The sequence below is a fragment of the Saccopteryx bilineata genome, chromosome 6, assembly GCF_036850765.1.
Source record: "Saccopteryx bilineata isolate mSacBil1 chromosome 6, mSacBil1_pri_phased_curated, whole genome shotgun sequence".
Lineage (NCBI taxonomy): Eukaryota > Metazoa > Chordata > Mammalia > Chiroptera > Emballonuridae > Saccopteryx > Saccopteryx bilineata.
The window spans coordinates 126840577-126861261 of record NC_089495.1 but is presented as its reverse complement, the minus strand read 5'-3'; the positions used below and the strand labels follow the sequence as shown (position 1 = coordinate 126861261).

Here is a 20685-nt window from a genome sequence, read left to right as displayed (position 1 = left end):
TGTACCTTCCAAGGTTATCCCTTGAGATAAGGAGAGGAATGTTGTGGAAACCATAGAAGCAATAGCAATTAATGCCTTTTGATATTATGTTGTTACTAAGCTATCTTGCAGGTGCACTCCATATATCTTTAAGTAAAAGTTACACTTGATGTTATGCCAATTTCTCAGTAAACAAGCTTTTTGAAGTCTTGTGAATAAAAATAGGACACAGCACAAACTCGAGGCCATTTGCTTGAGTGAGCGATGGTCCTTTGCTAGTCCTTGATGATTTCATCTGCTGATCTCTCTCTCTCTGCACCCCCGACTCACAACATTTGGCGCCCAACGTGGGGCCTTAAGAAGAGATTGGGAACAGGTAGAACCCCAAAAGGGTAAGTTGGACGCGCTGTGTACACAAAACTTTCGGGTAACTAGCAAAGTCATGGGAAATTCCCATTCATTATTGGACAATTATGTACAAGTTTTAAAATCCCTCTCAAGAGGATCAGGGATTAAGATAAAAGACAAGGTTTTGTTACGTCTTTTAAATGCTATTCAGGAACACTGTTATTGGTATACTCCTGAACATTATAATCAATTGAATTTGAATGTTTGGCAACAAGTAGGAAAATCTTTAAGCTATGTTCATCAGCACAGAGATCCACTTGATGCTGCAATGTGGGCTGCTTATAATCTTATTGCTACAGCCCTTTGCAATCAAGGGATGGAGAGTCTGTTAAAGACTTGAGTGACCTGAAAAAGGTCTATGTGACTGAAGGCAGTTCTGGGCTTTTTCTCAGTAAAACATTCTCATAAGATTTCTGTACCTTCCAAGGTTATCCCTTGAGATAAGGAGAGGAATGTTGTGGAAACCATAGAAGCAATAGCAATGGAGATTCTGTTAAAGACTTGAGTGACCTGGCCGGTTGGCTCAGCGGTAGAGCGTCGGCCTGGCGTGCGGGGAACCCGGGTTCGATTCCTGGCCAGGGTACACAGGAGAGGCGCCCATTTGCTTCTCCACTCCCCCCCCTTCCTCTCTGCCTCTCTTTTCCCCTCCCGCAGCCAAGGCTCCATTGGAGCAAAGATGGCCCGGGCGCTGGGGATGGCTCCTTGGCCTCTGCCCCAGGTGCTAGAGTGGCTCTGGTCGCGGCACAGCGACGCCCCGGAGGGGCAGAGCATCGCCCCCTGGTGGGCAGAGCATCGCCCCTGGTGGGCGTGCCGGGTGGATCCCGGTCGGGCGCATGTGGGAGTCTGTCTGACCGTCTCTCCCCGTTTCCAGCTTCAGAAAAATACAAAAAAAAAAAAAAAGACTTGAGTGAGCTTATTTTTAATGAGCCTGAAGAATTTGATTCAGCACAGAGTGAACAGAATAGTGACTTGGACAATACTGTCTCTGCTTCTGAAGTTACTGATAATGTTAATGAAATTCAGCCATCCACAGGCTTTCATCCCTCTTTGTTAAAAAATGAGGGAGCCCCTATGGATGATGTTGCCTGTCTAAAACATTTATTAAGTAAACTACAATTTACACTGGAACAACAGGAGAATGGAAATCAGTATACTGCTTATCCTGTTCAAAAGCAAGATATATGTGAGCCTACGGCTCCTCCAATTCAAGGTAAAAAATTAACTGGTACTGGCAGGGGAAGGATTTTTCAACTCCCTGAAATCTCTGAAATGCAACAGGTGCTTGTACGTCATGGTGATTTAGAATCTAATTCTAGTAATTTTTCTGCATCTATTTTCCCAATTATTCGACAGCCTTTTGCTCGTAATGCTCCAGATCCTGGGGGAGGGCATAATATCCAATTTCACCAAACTGAATTTACTTTCTTAAAGCTAATCAAACAATCTGTTGCTACATATGGACCTCAGTCCTCATATGTTCAAGGTCTTATCTATTCCTATTGTAATGATCATTTAATGATTCCTTTGGATTGGGATTTACTTGCTAGTACGGTTTTGGAACCCGGACAATATTTACAGTTCAAATCTTGGAGAGAGGAGGCTCTTCAAATATCTCGCAATGCCAGAAATAATCCCCCGGGAGCTACTTTTGAAATGCTCATCAGCGTTGACGCTAATGCAGCTGTAGGACAACAAACTGGTTATACTGATGCTGTTATAGCTCAGATTAGATTGCTTGTCTTAAAGCCTGGATGCAAATTCATGGAGTTGGAGAAAAGGAAGAAAAGCTTAGAGCTTTATATCAGTTGGTACAAATTCTGCTGAGCATTTTTTTTTATTTATTCATTTTAGAGAGGAGAGGGAAAGACAGAGAGAGAGAGAGAGAGAAGGGGGGAGGAGCTGGAAGCATCAACTCCCATATGTGCCTTGACCAGGCAAGCCCAGGGTTTCGAACCGGCGACCTCAGCATTCCAGGTCGACGCTTTATCCACTGCGCCACCACAGGTCAGGCAGTTGGTACAAATTCAATTAGAATTGGGACATATAGAAGAATCATGAAGTCCTTAGAATTCTCCAGTCTTTGTAATAATAAATAAATACTAATTTTCTTTGGTGTTTTAGCTACAATCCTCTGAGCTATCATTTTGTTTCTTTCTTATTCTTTGCCTGGAAACTGAGGCAGGGTACATGTGTTGGATCTGACTATAGAAAATATCCCAGCAGCTGCCAAGAGAATTTTCTTGGGGAAATTTTGTTTAGTCTCATCCATCGTCAGTCCCTCTGTCAGAAAATGCCCTGATTAAAATCAGGCAGGCATCTTTCTAGTCTGACTGTGCTCTGAAATCCCGGGTTTCTCTTTGGTTTGTCTGGTCTGGTTTGTCTGATTCTAATTTGTTTAGTTTTTGTTTGATGTTGTCTAAAATGTGATTTTTAAGGCCTGAATTGTTTACATACAAAGATAAAAAATGCCAGCTTTTATACTGGAAAAATAGTTTTATCCATATATTTTTTGCTTTAAAATTAGAAATTATAAGGAGTGCTCATTTAAATTTAAATTAAATAGAATATGGATCCTTAAGACTTGCTAATTTGGTTAATACATTATAAGGTATTTTCAAAGTTTGAGATCAAATAAGAATTCAAGTATTAGGATTAAAGTTATATGTTATACTTGTGTTTCTGTGGTGAAAATTTGTCTTATTTTTGTGTAAAAAATATGCTCAAATCTGTAAAACTAAGGAATTAAGTAAAATTAAGTCATTTTAAAGAATTTATCTCAAGCTGCTTCAGGCAGTTGGCTGCTTGTAAGGCCACATCCTGAAAAAGAGGCACCAAGGAAAGTGGGAATTTAGTTCCTCTGATGCCCTGAAATAGACTTAACAATACAAGAGACTCCAGAAAATTGAAGCCTCAACATAAGTTGGAAATTAAAAAAAGGGAAATTTGATAATTAAATAAACTTACCTAGGAGGCAAAAATTTTTTTAATTAAGACTAAGACTTCAACTGGATAAAGAAGATGTGGCACATATACACTATGGAATACTACTCAGCCATAAGAAATGATGACATCAGATCATTTACAGCAAAATGGTGGGATCTTGTTTTGTTTTGTTTTATTCATTTTTTTTAGAGAGGAGAGGGAGAGAGAGAGAGAGAGGAGAGACAGAGAGAGAAGGGGGGAGGAGCTGGAAGCATCAACTCCCATATGTGCCTTGACCAGGCAAGCCCAGGGTTTCAAACCGGCGACCTCAGCATTTCCAGGTTGACGCTTTATCCACTGCGCCACCACAGGTCAGGAATGGTGGGATCTTGATAACATTATAAGAAGTGAAATAAGTAAATCAGAAAAAAACAAGAACTACATGATTCCATACATTGGTGGAACATAAAAACGAGACTAAGAGACATGGACAAGAGTGTGGTGGTTACCAGGGGTGGGGGGAGGGAGGACATAGAAGGGAGGGAGGGAGAGAGTTAGGGGGAGGGGGAGGGGCACAGAGAACTAGATAGAGGGTCACGGAGGACAATCTGACTATGGGCGAGGGGTATGCAACATAATTTAATGACAAGATAACCTAGACATGTTTCTTTGAATATATGTACCCTGATTTATTAATGTCATCCCATTAACATTAATAAAAATTTATTTTAAAAAAAAGACTAAGACTTCAAAAAACATCATTGACTCTGTTTCTAGCAATGCTAGCTGTTGTGTCTATAACAATAAACTATTCTAAGTTTATATTACTTTTTTTTTTTTTTTTCTACCAGGAAACAAAAAAGGTCAGTTAAGTACCATGGCTTATTTTATACCTCCCTCATCACCCATCATGAACATTTAAAACCCTGCCCTTTTGCTTTCTGAACTCCCTTCTCAGAAAACCACAAACATGGTGCTACCTAAAATTCCCAGAGGACTCACAGACTAAATCCATTCACTATATTTCATAGAAGAATCCCAGGTTAAGGATATGTCCCAAAATGCTACCGGTATTAATTCTTGGGTAAGCTCAAGACAAAGTGATGATTCAGAAGACCCAATAGTGAGGGTTGGCATTCATGATCTTCTTCCACCATTCATGAACTTGAGTAAGAGTAAGCTCAACTACATTTTAGCCAACAGCTGGAACATTGTCTAAGTCTATATAAAGGTTTGTCTCATAGAGGAGAGAGTACCCGAATAGGTTAGACTTTGTTAGTATAGCAAGCTCAAATTGTGTCAGACAGTTTTGCATCAGTTTATATTACTTAAATAAGCAATGTTGAATAGCCCGACACTGTATCAACATTATGTAAATCAACCTTTAGAAAAAATTTGTTAAAAATATCCTCAATCTTTAATAATCCACTATATAAATGACGTATTAATAGCTTATAAAAATAATGCTGAACTTTCAGTCATCCTTAAAATGCTTCTGAAACCTTAAATCAGTATAGTTTGATTGTAATTAAAAACAAAATTCAAACATCCTGTCCTATTAACATTGTTACTGATTCACAATATGTAGAACATACAATTAAACTTATAAAAACTTTATATTTCAAATAATAGTTCTAGATTGCACAAATTGTTTCAAGAGTTACAACTTTTATTGTAGGAATAAAATTTGCCTATCTATATAACTCACATTTGTTCTCATACAGCTTTACCAGGACCTATGTCTACTACAGATAATGAAGTTGATCAACTACTTATTAAATCAATAAAAATAGCTATTAAATTTCATACAGACTCATACAAATAAAAAAGATTTAATACAAAAATAACCTAGCGAGAAGCTCAGAATATTGTTAGAAACTGTCCTCAATATAGTATTATAAATACTCCTCCATTACCAAGAAAAATGAATCCTAGAGGACAACACAATAACCTATAACAAATAAATATTACTCATATTCCTTCTTTAAAAAAAAACTATCTTATGTACGGTTTTATTAATATTTATTCTTCCTTTCGATAGGCCACACCTTTGCCTAGAGAAAAGGCTAATTGTGTCATTCAACATCTTATTGAAGCTTTTAATGTTATAGGCATTCCTAAAGCAATTAAAACTGACAATAGTCCTGCCTATACATCTACTAAATTTCAACAATTCTTAGCATTTTAGAATATGAAACATTCTACTAGAATTCCATATAACCCACAAGAACAAGCAATTATTGAACGCAGTAACTGCACTCTAAAAAATGTTACTTAAACAAAAGGGGGGAGAAGAAAGGAGATTATTCCCTAGAATTATGTTACACAAAGCTTTATTTACTTTAAAATTTCTTAAATACAGGAGAAGATAATTTGACTGCTGCAGACATTAGATGAAAAGTAACAGTTCTAAGATTAATCAACCTATACATTATAAAAGTGAGTTGAATCAATAGGCACCTAGTGTAGTGCAACATTGGGGAAGAGGGTTTGCTTGTGTCATTGCAGAATCCGGTGAAGTCCTTTGGAGTCCTGCTTGCAGAATTAAACTAACAACATGTATAAGAACAATAGATTCTTTCCATATCTGCCCATTGATGAGAAATGAATTTCAAAAGAAAAATCTTAAAGGTGCTGCTGCTTGGTATTGAAAAGGCTAAAATACCAAGTTGGGGTTAACTTAAAAAACTGATCGTTAATGGTAAAAAAAATATGCTACAAGCTACTAGAAAAAAAAATGCTACTAACCTGTTTTTAGCAATGATTGCTTTGGTAACAATTCCGGTAAGTAGAGCTGAAAATTTTAGTTATTAGGCATATGTTCCTAATCCTCCATTAAGTAAAGCTATTCATTAGGAAAATAGTGCCTTTCCTATTTTTGTTAATGACTCTAATTGGCTTCCAGGACCTTTTAATGATAGAGGTCCCTTAGCACCTTCGGAAGGAGGCATGAAATTAGAAAATTATACAACAGGAGTTGAGGGATTACTTATATGTATAGGACATGAGCCACATTGTTTAAACATAGAAGCTCAAGCTTGGCTCTCTATTGTCAAAGATAACAGTAAAGGAGGTTATAAAAAACCCGCCATGTTTGTTACAAGGATATAGATTTAAAAGTAATACATCTGTACATAAAACATTATAGAATAAAGCCCTTATAGCTCTGCCCAAGTTAAAGGGCAGGGTGCTGATTTAAGGTGGCTTAAGAACAATGGTTTAATTACAGCTGGTGATCGAGGTAATCATACTATCATATGGCATAGAGGAGGGATGTCACCTCAAGCTCCTCATATAAAATTTGGTCCTATACAATATCATTTGTGGAAAGTAGCCATGGCACTTAAACATATGTCAGCATAGAAAGGAAAAATGTGGAGAAATTATCCTTCTAATCATATTATGTTAATATTTAAGAAAAATGAAACACATTTCATATCTGCTTGTGTTAGATTGCCTTATATGTTTGTTATAGGTGAAACCAAATGGACAACTGAAAATTATTCAATAACTTGCAGTAAGTATGCTTTTTATACATATATTAACTCTTCTATTCTTTTAAATAAAAATAGTCAAAGTCTTGGCCTGACCTGTGGTGGCGCAGTGGATAAAGCGTCGACCTGGAAATGCTGAGGTCGCCGGTTCGAAACCCTGGGCTTGCCTGGTCAAGGCACATATGGGAGTTGATGCTTCCAGCTCCTCCCCCCGTCTCTCTCTCCTCTCTCTCTGTCTCCCTCTCTCTCTCCTCTCTAAAATGAATAAAATAAAATAAAATTAAAAAATAAAAATAATAAAAATAATCAAAGTCTTTACATTTTAAGAACCTGAACAGGAGTCTAGATTCCACTACAGATGCATCGGATGTGGCAGGGTTCCCCTTCCATGATGCTGTTACAACATCTTATTAAGTCCTTGAAGTGAACCAAGAGACTAGTTGGACTGATCATCACCATTATTGTGGGACTAATAGCTGTAACCACCACGGCTGCTGTATCTGGAGTTACATTACATCAAAGCATACAGACTGTGGACTTTGTGCAAAAATGGCATGAAGAGTCTAAACAACTGTGGACTTCTCAATAACATATAGATAGTAACATTAATACTAAAGTTAATAATTTAGAACACACTATAATTATTTTAAAAGATCAAATTGTTGGCCTGCAAAGACAAATTAAGCTAAGATGTGATTAGAATGTAACTACTTTTTGTGTTACCCCTATTTCTTAAAATCATACTTATTTCCATTAGGAAAATGTTAAAAAGCATTTGTTAAATAATGATAGTATAACTAAAGAAATCATTAAATTACAAAGACATATTCATGAAGCTTTTCAAAGAAAATTAGAAATTCTAACATGTCAACCTATATTGAAGGGATTAATGGATAATTTATCGCAATTAAATCCTATTGAATATATTAAAGGATTTTGGGGATCCACTGTAGGACTTTTTATAATAATATTAATTCTATGTTTTTTTTATATGTAGTCTGTCGAAAATCAAAGCAACAGGAATAAGGGATGAACGACAGAAGGCTGTATTTACTGTGGTGCTTCATAACATTCAGCATAAACAAAAAGGGGGAAATGTAGTGGAATAACCCATTGCATGGCCTTGATTGGGAACACAGACAACAAGAAAAGAATGTTTTGCCAAGAGAATTGTTTTGTGACTTGAAGGCGGATCACTGAAACAGGTCTATGCTGGGCTTTTTCTCAGTAAAACATTCTCATACGATTTCTGTACCTTCCAAGGTTATCCCTTGAGATAAAGAGAGGCAAGTTGTGGAAACCATAGAAGCAATAGCAATTAATGCCTTTTGATATTATGTTGTTACTAAGCTATCTTGCAGGTGTACTCCATATATCTTTAAGTAAAAGTTACGCTTGATGTTTCTCAGTAAACAAGCTTTTTGAAGTCTTGTGAATAAAAACAGGACACAGCGCAAACTTGGCGCCATTTGCCTGAGCGAGCGGTGGTCCTTTGCTAGTCCTTGATGATTTCGTCTGCTGATCTCTCTCTCTGCGCCCCCAACTCACAACAGCTGAGAGAGCCATGAATACCACATATTTTAAAATGTAATTCCGTGAGAGCCATACAACGACCCATGTACATTAATGCATTATCCAATAAAAATTTGGTGTTGTCCTGGAGGACAGCTATGATTGGCTACAGCCACCCACAACCATGAACATGAGCATTAGGAAATGAATGGATTGTAATACATGAGAATGTTTTATTTATTTATTTTTATTTTTTACAGAGACAGAGAGAGAGAGTCAGAGAGAGGGATAGATAGGGACAGACAGATGGGAACAGAGACAGATGAGAAGCATCAATCATCAGTTTTTCATTGTGACATCTTAGTTGTTCATTGATTGCTTTCTCATATGTGCCTTGACTGCGGGCCTTCAGCAGACTGAGTAACCCCTTGCTCAAGCCAGCAACCTTGGGTCCAAGCTGGTGAGCTTTTGCTCAAACCAGATGAGCCCGCACTCAAGCTGGTGACCTCAGGGTCTCGAACCTGGGTCTTCTGCATCCCAGTCCGACGCTCTATCTACTGCGCCACCGCCTGGTCAGGCAAGAATGTTTTATATTTTTAACTTTTTTTTTTTTTAATTAAGATTTGTCTGCGAGCCAGATGCAGCCATCAAAAGAGCCGCATCTGGCTCGCGAGCCATAGGTTCCCGACCCCTGCTTTAACGTGAAGGTAGTACATACTGTTTTGCAGCTTTGTGAGTTTTCAGCATTGTGACAGCAGAAGTGGAACTTACATGTTTACTGGCCACTGTGTCTTCTCCACCGTGGACTATACTCTAATCGGCCCATTTGTCTATTGGGTTGGCTATCATTTTCTACTTGCTTCCTAAGAGCTTTTAATATAGGGAGGTGACTCACCCTTTGCTAAAAAATATTTCTATGGAAAGCCAAATATTCTCTCTATATCTTTCCTATACAGTCTGCCCTTCATGTGTTCTGATCATATTATATGAGGCTTTTAGTTCTTTTAAGACTTTTTTGAGAGCCAAATGTAGTAATCTTTTTTAAAATTTATTTAGACAATTTAACAGGGTGACATTGGTCAGCCAAAATACATATTTAGAGAAAACATCTTCACATCATTTGGGTAATCGATTATGCTATATATCTATCACCTAAAGTCAAATCATCTTCTGTCACTCTATATTTTTGTTTCTCTTTAAGTCCCTCCACTTCCCCTCACCCCCCTCCTTCCCTTCCCCCTGGTAACCACTGCACTTTTATCTATATCCATGAGTCTTAATTTTGTGTCCCACCTATGTCTGGAATCATACAGTTCTTAGCTTTCTCTGATGTACTAATTTCACTCAGTATAATGTTATCAAGGACCACCCATGATGTTGTAAATGATCCGATGTCATCATTTCTTATGGCTGAATAGCATTCCATAGTATGTATGTACCATATCTTCTTTTTTTTTTTTTTTTTTTTTTTTTGTATTTTTCTGAAGCTGGAAACAGGGAGGCAGTCAGACAGACTCCCGCATGTGCCCGACCAGGATCCCCCTGGCACGCCCACCAGGGGGCGATGCTCTGCCCATCCGGGGCGTTGCTCTGTCACACCAGAGCCACTCTAGCGCCTGGGGCAGAGGTCAAGGAGCCATCCCCAGCGCCCGGGCCATCTTTGCTCCAATGGAGCCTCGGCTGCGGGAGGGGAAGAGAGAGACAGAGAGGAAGGAGAGGGGGAGGGGTGGAGAAGCAGATGGGCGCTTCTCCTGTGTGCCCTGGCCGGGAATCGAACCTGGGACTTATGCACGCCAGGCCGACGCTCTACCACTGAGCCAACCGGCCAGGGCCTGTACCATATCTTCTTTATCCAATCCTTTATTGAAGGATATTTCAGTTGTTTCCATGTCTTGGCCACTGTGAACAATGCTGCAGTGAACATGGGGGTGCATGTGTCTTTACATACCAATGGTTTTGACTTTTGGGGGTATATACCCAGTAGAGGGATTACTGGGTCAGATGGTAATGTTATTCTTAATTTTTTGAGGAACCACCATACTTTCTTCCATAATGGTTGTACTACTTTACATTCTCACCAACAGTGAATGAGGGTTCCTTTTTCTCCACAGCCTCTCCAACACTTGTTGTTACCTGTCTTGTTGATAATAGCTAATCTAACAGGTGTGAGATGATATCTCATTGTAGTTTTTATTTGCATTTCTCAAATAACTAGTGAAGATGAGCATTTTTACATATATCTGTTGGCCATTTGTATTACTTCTTGGGAGAAGTGTTTGTTCATGTCTTTTTCCCATTTTTTATTGGATTGTTTTGTTTGTTGCTGAGTTTTGTGAGTCCTTTGAATATTTTGAAAATATCATCTCTCATTTAGTTGGCTGTTTGTTTTGTTGTCAGTTTCTCTTGCTGAGCAAAAGCTTCTTAGTCTGATGTAGTCCCATTCATTTATCTTTGCCTCTACTTCCCTTCCTTTGGAGTCAAATTCATAAAATGTTCTTTACGGCCAAGGTCCACGAGTTTAGTTCCTATGTTTCCTTCTATGTAATTTATTGTTTCAGGTCTTATATTTAGGTCTTTGATCCATTTTGAATTAATTTTTGTGCAAGGAGATAAACTGTAATCAGGTTTCATTCTTTTGCATGTGGCTTTCCAATTTTCCCAGCACCGTTTATTGAAGAGGCTTTCTTTTCTCCATTGTGTGTTTTTGGCCCCTTTATCAAAGATGATTTGACCATATATATCTGGTTTTATTTCTGGGTTCTCTATTCTGTTCCATTAGTCTGTGTGTCTATTTTTTTGCTAATACCATGCTGTTTTGATTACTGTGGCTCTGTAGTATAGTTTGAAGTCAGGTATTGTAATGCCTCCAGCTTCATTTTTTTTCCTTAGGATTACTTTGGTTATTTAAGGGTTTTTTTTGTTTTGTTTTGTTTTTTTTATTTAAGGTTTTTTATGGTTACATATAAACCTGATTTTTGTTCCACTTCCTTAAAAATGACATTGGAATTTTGATGGAAATTGCATTAAATTTGTATATTGCCTTGGGTAATATGGCCATTTTAACTATATTTATTCTTCCTATCCATAAACAAGGAATATTTTTCTATTTCATTGTATCTTTTTCAATTTCCTTTAATAATGCTTTGTGGGCCCTGGCCAGTTGGCTCAGTGGTTGAGCGCCGGCCTGGCGTGCAGGAGTCCCGGGTTCGATTCCTGGCCAGGGCACACAGGAGAAGCGCCCATCTGCTTCTCCACCCTTCTCCCTCTCCTTCCTCTCTTTCTCTCTCTTCCCCTCCCACAACCAAGGCTCCAATGGAGCAAAGTTGGCCTGGGAGCTGAGGATGGCTCTGTGGCCTCTGCCTCAGGCGCTAGAATGGCTCTGGATGCAACAGAGCGACGCCCCAGAGGGGCAGAGCATCGCCCCCTGGTGGGCATGCTGGGTGGATCCTGGTCGGGTGCATGCGGGAGTCTGACTGCCTTCCCGTTTCCAGCTTTGGAAAAATGCAATAATAATAATAATAATAATAATAATAATGCTTGCTTGACCTGTGGTGGTGCAGTGGATAAAGCGTTGACCTGGAAATGCTGAGGTTGCTGGTTCAAAACCCTGGGCTTGCCTGGTCAAGGCACATATGGGAGTTGATGCTTCCAGCTCCTCCCCCCTTCTCTCTCTCTGTCTCTCTCTTATCTCTCTTTCTCCTCTCTAAAAATGAATAATAAAATAATAATAATAATAATAATAATAATAATGCTTTGTAGTTTTCAGTATATAGGTCCTTTACATTCTTTGTTATGTTTATTCCTAGGGGTTTTTTTGTTGTTCTTGCAACCGTAAAAGGGATTATTTTTTTTAGTTCTTTTTCTGAGGTTTCATTGTTAGCATATAAGAAAGTAATAGACTTCTGTATATTAATTTTGTATCCTGTGACCTTACTGTATTGGTTTATTGTTTCTAATACCCTTTCTGTGGAGTCTTTGGGGTTTCCTATATACAGGATCATATTATCTGCAAAAAGTGAAACTTTTACTTTTTCTTTCCCAATGTGAATGCCTTTTCTTTCTCTTGTCTGATTGCTCTGGCTAGAACTTCCAGCACTACGTTGAATAGGAGTAAAGAGAGTGGGCAGACTTGTCTTGTTCCTGATTTTAGAAGAAAAGTTTTCAGTTTTTTACCATTTAGTATGATGTTTGTTGTAAATGGCCTTTATTATGTTGAGGTATTTTCCTTCTATACCCATTTATTTGTCTGTATATATCTTTTTATTTGTCTGTATATATCTTTTGATTTCTTCTATGACCCATTCATTTTTTAGAAGTATGTTGTTTAATTTCTACATTTTTGTGGGTGTGTTTACTTCTTTTTTGCAGTTGAATTCTAGTTTCAAAGTTATGGTCAGAGAATATGCTTGGTATAATATCAATCTTTCTGAATTTGTTGGTGTTAGTTTTGTGGCCCAGCATATGGTCTATTCTTGAGAATGTTTCGTGTACAATGGAGAAAAATGTACACTCTTATGTTTAGGGATACAATGTCCTGTAGATGTCTATTATATCCATTTGTTCTAGTGTTTCATTTAAGGCCTATATTTCTTTATTGATTTTGTTTGGATGAACAATCTAAAGTCATCAATGGTGTATTGAGGTCTCCAAGTATGATTATATTTTTATTTATTTATACCTTTATATCAGTTAGTAGCTGTCTTATATGTTTTGGTGCTCCTTGGTTTGTATATATATATTAAGAAGTGTTATGTCTCTTGATACAGTGTTCCCTTTATCATTATGAAATGTCCACCCTTGTCTCCGGTTACCTTTGTTGTCTTGTAGTCAGCATTGTCAGATATGAGTATAGCTACTTCTGCTTTTCTTTTAATTTTATTTGCTTGGAGAATCATTTTCCATCCTCTTACTTGAATCTATTTCTATCCTTGTAACTTAGATGTATCTCTTTTTTTTTTTTTTTTTTTTTTTAATTTTTTTTTTTTTTTTTTTACAGAGACAGAGAGTGAGTCAGAGAGAGGGATAGACAGGGACAGACAGACAGGAATGGAGAGAGATGAGAAGCATCAATCATTAGTTTTTCATTGTGCATTGCAACACCTTAGTTGTTCATTGATTGCTTTCTCATATGTGCCTTGACCGCGGGCCTTCAGCAGACCGAGTAACCCCTTGCTGGAGCCAGCGACCTTGGGTTCAAGCTGGTGGGCTTTTCCTCAAACCAGATGAGCCCCACTCAAGCTGGTGACCTCGGGGTCTTGAACCTGGGTCCTCTGCATCCCAGTCCGACGCTCTATCCACTGCGCCACCGCCTGGTCAGGCCCAGATGTATCTCTTGAAGACAGCATACTGTTGGGTTTTGCTTGGTCCACTCTGCTACTCTGTCTCTATTGGTGAATTCAACCCATTTACATTTAGTGTAATTATTTACACATGAGGATTTCCTATTGCCATTTTATATACTGCTTTCTGACAGCTTTGTGTCTTGTTTGGTTCTTCTTTTTTGTTTTTGTTTTGTTTTGTTTTGGTGTTATTCCACAGTTCTATCTTCTGTTTCTTCTTTTTTTAAGCTATGTATTTCAGTAGTGGCATTTTCAGGGGTGGTTACCATTAGGTTATTAAAATAAAAATTATCAAGTTTATTAGAGTCCATTATTTCATGAATGCTTCTGCACTCCATCCTCTTATGTTACTGCTGATCTTTATCCTCTCCCCTTTATGTTATTGTTATCACAGATAATCCTTATTTTCATTGTGATTTTGTCAGAAAGTTTTTACTTGTAATTTTGTTTCGTTTTGTTCTCTGTATCTGTTCGGATAACCCCCTTTAGTATTTCCTGTAGTGAGGATTTTCTGGTGATAAATTCCCTCAGCTTCTGTATGTCGGTAAATGTTTTCATTTCCCCTTCATATTTGAAGGATAGCTTTGATGGATATAGTATTCTTGGCTAGTAGTTCTTCTCTTTCAGTGCTTTAAATGTTGGGGTCCATTCTCTTCTGGTTGTAGAGTTTCTGCTGAGAAATCTAATGATAACCTAATGGGCCTTCCTTTATATGTTATATTCTTCTTCTCTCTAGATGCCTTGAGGATTCTTTATCATTAATTTGTGATCATTTCATTTTGATGTGCCTTGGATTAGGTCTGTTTGGGATGAGGTGACTCGGTGTTCTGTTTGCTTCTTGGATTTGAGGTTCTAACTCTTTCCACAGGTTTGGGAAGTTCTCATCGATTATTTGTTTTAATATGTTCTCCATTCCCTTTTCCCTCTCTTCCTCTTCTGATATACTCATTATTCTTATATTGCTCTTCCTGATGGAGTCAGACAATTCTTGTAGGGCTTTCTCATTTTTTTAAAATTCATTAGTCTCTTTCTTTTTCTCTCTGTAGTGTCTCTAGTTGCCTTTCTTCAATGTCACTGATTCACTCCTCTATCTGGCCTATTCTATTGGCTAAGCTTGTTACCTCATTTTTCAATTTGTGTATTGAGTTTTTCATCTCTCTTTGGTTCTTTTTAATAGTTTCAATTTCCTTGGAGAAGTATTCTTTTTGTTCATAAAGTTCTTTTTGAGTTCACTAAATTGCCTTTCAGGGTTTTCTTGTATTTTATTGAATATTTTTAAAGCTTCAATTTCGAATTCTCTGTCACTAACCTCCAAAGTTTCCATGTAATTGAGATTTTTTTCCTGGAGATTTTTCATTATCTATTCGAGCTACATCTCTGTCTTGTATTTGATTTATTTTTCTTGATGGTATTTGCAAGTGGTGTTCTTAATAACCCCAACAAGAGACAATTATTTTTTTCTGGCAGGGGGCGCTGTACTACAAACTTTGCCTCTGCAAGATTCTTGGGTGTTCTGCTGTTGCCTTCCTAGTGATGCAGGCAGGGCATTCGCATTGGTAGGAAGGGCCTGTTGCCAGGGCTTCGCAATTCTATGGCTTTAGGAATGGCCAAGCAGGGGTCCTCCAGGGCTCTCTCCACATCCCTACAGAGCAGAGAATCAAGCCTCCAGGTGCCCCCCAACTCTCACCGGAGAGAGCAGCCTGGAGATCTAGTGGAGGGGGGGTCCGCAACCACAGCTGTTCTCACAGCCAGAGGAGCAATAAGGGACCAGGAGGCTGGGTGACACAGTCCAGTTCCTCCTCTGATACCACTCTAAGCACTCAAAGCACAGCCCTGGGCAGGGCAAGGCTGCACATCACGAGCCAAGGCCTGAGCTTCAGGAGCAGCTGTGGTAGAACTCTCAGATCAGGGACGTCTGGCGTCACAAGGCTGAACAGCCGGCAGATGACACGTGCCCCAGTGCCCTGTGGGCCGATCTCCACAAGCTATTCACCTGTAGTTCTTGGGAACGTGCCACCAGCTTTGTGTTTGCCCAGTGCCTGTAGTCGCCCAGCCCTGCAATCACGGTGAGGCAGACGTGGGGAAATGGCCCTCCTCTCCATTCTTGGTCATTGCCCCTATTTCAGCTCCTTCCTCCCAGACTCTCCTTCCTGCTCCAGGTCTGAGACAAAGCCTGCAGCAACAGTGCCTCCCTCCCTCAGGTCCCTGAGGAAAGAGAACGACTCAGTCCTCCAGTATTTTTTTTATTCTTCTGAGCTTTGGCCCACCTTCATACGCAATCATACTTTTGTCTGTCTGGTGTGTGTATATTTCAGGTTCATCTTGGGGGGTTTTCTCTGCATATAGTTGTAGAATTCATTGAAATTTCAAGGAGAGAGATCAGGATTATCTCTCATGCCATCATTTCCCTGATGTCACACATAGTAATCTTTTGTTTATACTTTTTCCTCTGTGTTCATTACTAGAAAACCTTCCCCCCACCAAGAGCAGATAGATATTTGCACACATCAAACTCCACCTCAGGCTGTCTGCTCTGGCGCCTCCATCTCCCCCGGAGTTCCTGTCTCCGTGACCATGGCTCTGGGACAGCTTTGTGTGATCGAGCACAACCAAGTCCCATTCCAAGCTTTTCTTGCTCACTGTTTTCTTGGTAATTCTTCCCCATTTTTTCTTCCAAAAGGCCCTTAAACTTCCTCAGTCCCAAAAACCAAATCCCAGTCCTACTGGGCTAAGTGTCCTGTGCACTTCATGGTGGTTCCTGGTTCTCATCCCAAGTTCACCTAAGCTTCCAAAGTCCCCCAGGGCCCAGGCTCAGAGCTGACCATCGGCCCTGGGTGGGTTACTCTCCAAGACGAAGAACATACACTCACACACAAACACAAACATCTTGAATACACACACTCTAAACATACATACACACACACCACACACAAACACACACCCCAATGTATTCACACATACACTATACACCACACACACATCCCCAATACACATATACACTCCACATACATATCCCCTCATACACACACAAAAATACACCCAATTTACATATCCCATATTTACACCCCCTTTCTATACCACATACATGCTTCTCCTCATATATATATGTACCACAAACACGCATATACTGTATACATCACATACACAGACACACATCTCAACATATTCTCACACACACTACACACCACACATACATCTGTAAGGGGTTAAATTATAATAATTTCTTGTAAGGGCTGAGTCACAGAACTTCTTGCAAGGATTTAAGGCCCTGTACATAACTAGGAACTTAGTTCACAAACCTTTATCTTTATTTTGTTGCCTAAGAAATGCAGGGAGTTCTCTTGTATAAGTTCCCAGTAGCATCATGACCCCAGCTATTCCTGGGAGACAGCTGCCCCTACTGCCTTGAAGATTTACCTTAAAGATTTACCAAGGACACCAGAAAGGACTGTGCTGATTAGGCCTGCACTACCTCAGAAGAACTTGCAGAGGAGACATTCCTGCAAACCGGCCTCCCACCTCCCGCACACTGCTACATGAGCAACTGTATGGGCTTTTTCCTTTTCTTCTCTTGCCCTTACACCATTACTAACAGCCCTTGAGCCCTATAAAAACTGGCAGCATAGGCCCTGGCCGGTTGGCTCAGTGGTAGAGCGTCAGCCTGGCGTGCAGAAGTCCCGGGTTCGATTCCCGGCCAGGGCACACAGGAGAAGCGCCCATCTGCTTCTCCACCCCTCCCCCTCTCCTTCCTCTCTGTCTCTCTCTTCCCCTCCCGCAGCAGAGGCTCCACTGGAGCAAAGATGGCCCGGGGGCTGGGGATGGCTCCTCGGCCTCTGCCCCAGGCGCTGGAGTGGCTCTGGTCACAACAGAGCGATGCCCCGGAGGGGCAGAGCATCGCCCCCTGGTGGGCAGAGCGTCGCCCCCTGGTGGGCGTGCCGGGTTGATCCTGGTCGGCGTATGCGGGAGTCTGTCTGACTGTCTCTCCTCGTTTCTAGCTTCAGAAAAATAAAAAAATAAAATAAAATAAAATAAAAAACTGGCAGCATCAAGAGAGTGCTAAGGCAGTTCTTTTGGACAGGAGTCCCCTGCCTTCTCAAGTTACTGCAATTTGAATTAACAACACTCTTACAACTACTTGGTCCTTGCCTCTCTTTATTGGCATTGGGGATGACAGGTAACCCTGAGTCCAGCTTTGTTTTTCCGGTTTCACATCCCCAATACACATATACCCTACAATCATACACACAACATACACCACACACACACTTCTACTCATATATACATACCACACACATGTATATACACACACACCACACATAAACTCACACCCCAACAGATTCACACACATATACACACACCCGCAATGCACACATACCACACACTCACAGTGGATCTTAACACTGCTACCTGTGACAGACCCCAGCCCAACCCAGCCCAGTCACTACTATGACCAAGTGAGGATCAAACAGAAAATCAGCCCTAAGGCAGGCACAGAGAGAGCGTTCCTCCCCGAAGTCCTGCCCTTGGGCCTGGACAGCTGGACTTTGCTACAGGGACCCCCTCCCACCTTTCATAAACCTGACCAGGTAAATGCCCTGCAGGCCTGGCTTAGGGCTCCAACTTGGTCCCTTACCCAGGAGTCACTTGGGGTCTGACACCTGTCAGGAGGCAACAGCCTCTGTGGTTCTTCTGAGCACCCACCATGTCCCTACAGCTTGGAGACCCCGGGGGCTGGCACCATCAATGAAAGAGGCTCAGAGTGTGGTTGATACCCATGGGACAAAAGAATAGACACCCAGACCTGCCCAGCCACAGCTGTTGGGAGACCACACCCTGGATCGGGTAGGAGGAAATGCAGGTGGAAGCCCCAGAGGTACAGGAACCCAGAGACCAAGCAAAAAAGCAGGCACAGGGAAAGGAAGGTAGTTCTGCCACTGCCCCACATGCTGGGGTCCATGGGCTGGGCTGTGGCAGGCAGGACTGGGGGGCAATACTGTGATGATGCACTAGAGAGGATGTCCTGGAGGGGATGCCAAGGGGACATGGGGAACCTTGGGCAGCAGCTGAGGAAACCACAGCAGAAAACAATGACTAGGTAGAACCAGGAGGCTCACCTGACCAGGCCGGCACTCACCTTTTGGACTTTCCAGGGGTCTTGGGAATGGGGCTTGTCCAGAATTTCCTGCCAGTCACTGGAACCCAGGTATGAGAAGGGACTGCTTGTGTCCTTCAGCTCCTCTCCACTCTCCATTTCTCCCTCGAGGACCGATATCAGCTTGGGGTTGTTGTCAGGCTCTACAAATGCAGTGAAGGGAAGAATTTGTCACCCTCTGGAATGTTATCTTGAGCCAGTTATTTTTAAGAAAGAGCAGAGACACAGGAGAGGCTCTGAGCTGAGAAGGGGCCATTTTGTGAGAGACATTTACATGTAGAGCAAAGCCTCCAGCTGTGTGTGTGGTGGGGGGGAGGTGTTCCTCTCACAGCACCAGGAAGAGGAAGGCGACCTCCTCTCTATGAAATCTTAACGCAGAAGACAGCCACTTCAATCTGCATAAGGACCTTATCCTGCAGGCCTTCCAGGCCTTCTTATCTGACTCCCCATCCCCAATATCTTCCTCTGTCTTGGCCTGAAAACAGTATTTGAGGTGGTGGCTTCTGCCATTTGGGAGAGTTACGCTGCCATCCTGGGCCTCTCTCAGGTATACAGGAGGCATGCATGTTATTCAGTGTTCTTTTTGTTCTGCTAAGCTGATCTTATATCAGTTTACTTATCAGATCAGCGAAAGAACCTAGAAGGGGAGAAGGAAACATTTTCCACCCGTAGGTCAAACCTTAAGGAAAGCAAGTGAACATCCCAGGAAAGTGCTGGAACCCTCCCCCACTGTTGTGGACCATAAATGGCAAAAAGCCTTTGTAGATTCGAGGCTTAGCAAAAGGCTAAGTTCTCCCCCGTTCACCTCCATATTGGCTATGATGCTGAGTATTTGCACCCACTTCACTTGCTTCCTTAAGTTGCTAGAAGCAATTTACATGCCCTTCCTCTTACTCTTTGTTTGTTCAGATGGTTGATTTCACTTATGCATGGTGGGGGGATTCTTGTTTATTCCTTGAATGTGTAACTTTGTATCAAGGACTTCCTTGATTTGCATATGACTATATAATAAAGCAAACTGGAGCTATAAGCCACTCGGATATTGCCATCAGCATTTGAAGAGTCCTCCCAGTCTCATCCTTTTCTTATTAAGTATTTATATGTTTCCTTAATTCCGCACCCTTCTTTGGAGCTGCGCTGGTACTTGGTAAGTGGCGCCCAAACAAGGACCTGAGTATGAGGAAAGTGAAGGAAGGTGACAGAACTCCCCAAGTGAAGTGTGTACAGCGAGTAAAGAAAGTTTTGGGGTGGCCCTGGCCGGTTGGCTCAGCGGTGGAGTGTCGGCCTGGCACGCGGGGGACCCGGGTTCGATTCCCGGCCAGGGCACATAGGAGAAGTGTCCATTTGCTTCTCCACCCCTCCCTTCCTTCCTCTCTGTCTCTCTCTTCCCCTCCTGCAGCCAAGGCTCCATTGGAGCAAAGATGGCCTGGGCGCTGGGGATGGCTCCTTGGCCTCTGCCCCGGACACTAGAGTGGCTCTGGTCGCGGCAGAGCGACGCCCCAGAGGGACAGAGCATCGTCCCCTGGTGGGCAGAGCGTGGCCCCTGGTGGACGTGCCGGGTGGATCCCGGTCGGGCACATGCGGGAGTCTGTCTGTCTCTCCCCGTTTCCAGCTTCAGAGAAATACAAAAAAAAAAAAAAAAAATTATAAAAAAAAGAGAAAGTTTTGGGGTAAAGTATAATAGTGAGTAAAAGATTATGGGGCAGTAGGGGTAAAAAATAAGAGACCTTTTTGGCCCTGGCCGGTTGGCTCAGTGGTAGAGCGTCGGCCTGGCATACATGAGTCTCGGGTTCGATTCCCGGCCAGGGCACACAGAAGAAGCGCCCATCTGCTTCTCTACCCCTCCCCCTCTCTTTCCTCTGTCTCTCTCTTCCCTTCC

The 20685-nt window shown here is 41.3% G+C and overlaps 1 protein-coding gene and 1 pseudogene across 1 annotated transcript in view; both read right to left on the bottom strand.

Moving 5' to 3' along the window:
* Window positions 1-20685, bottom strand: part of RNF213 (ring finger protein 213) — a 141026-nt gene that overhangs the window by 105042 nt on the left and 15299 nt on the right. Inside the window, exon 3 of the mRNA XM_066234648.1 lies at window positions 18789-18949. Within this exon, the coding sequence (XP_066090745.1) occupies window positions 18789-18949 (161 nt within the window). The remainder of the gene's footprint in view (window positions 1-18788; window positions 18950-20685) is intronic.
* On the bottom strand, window positions 4520-4624 carry LOC136309820 (small nucleolar RNA SNORA28; annotated as a pseudogene).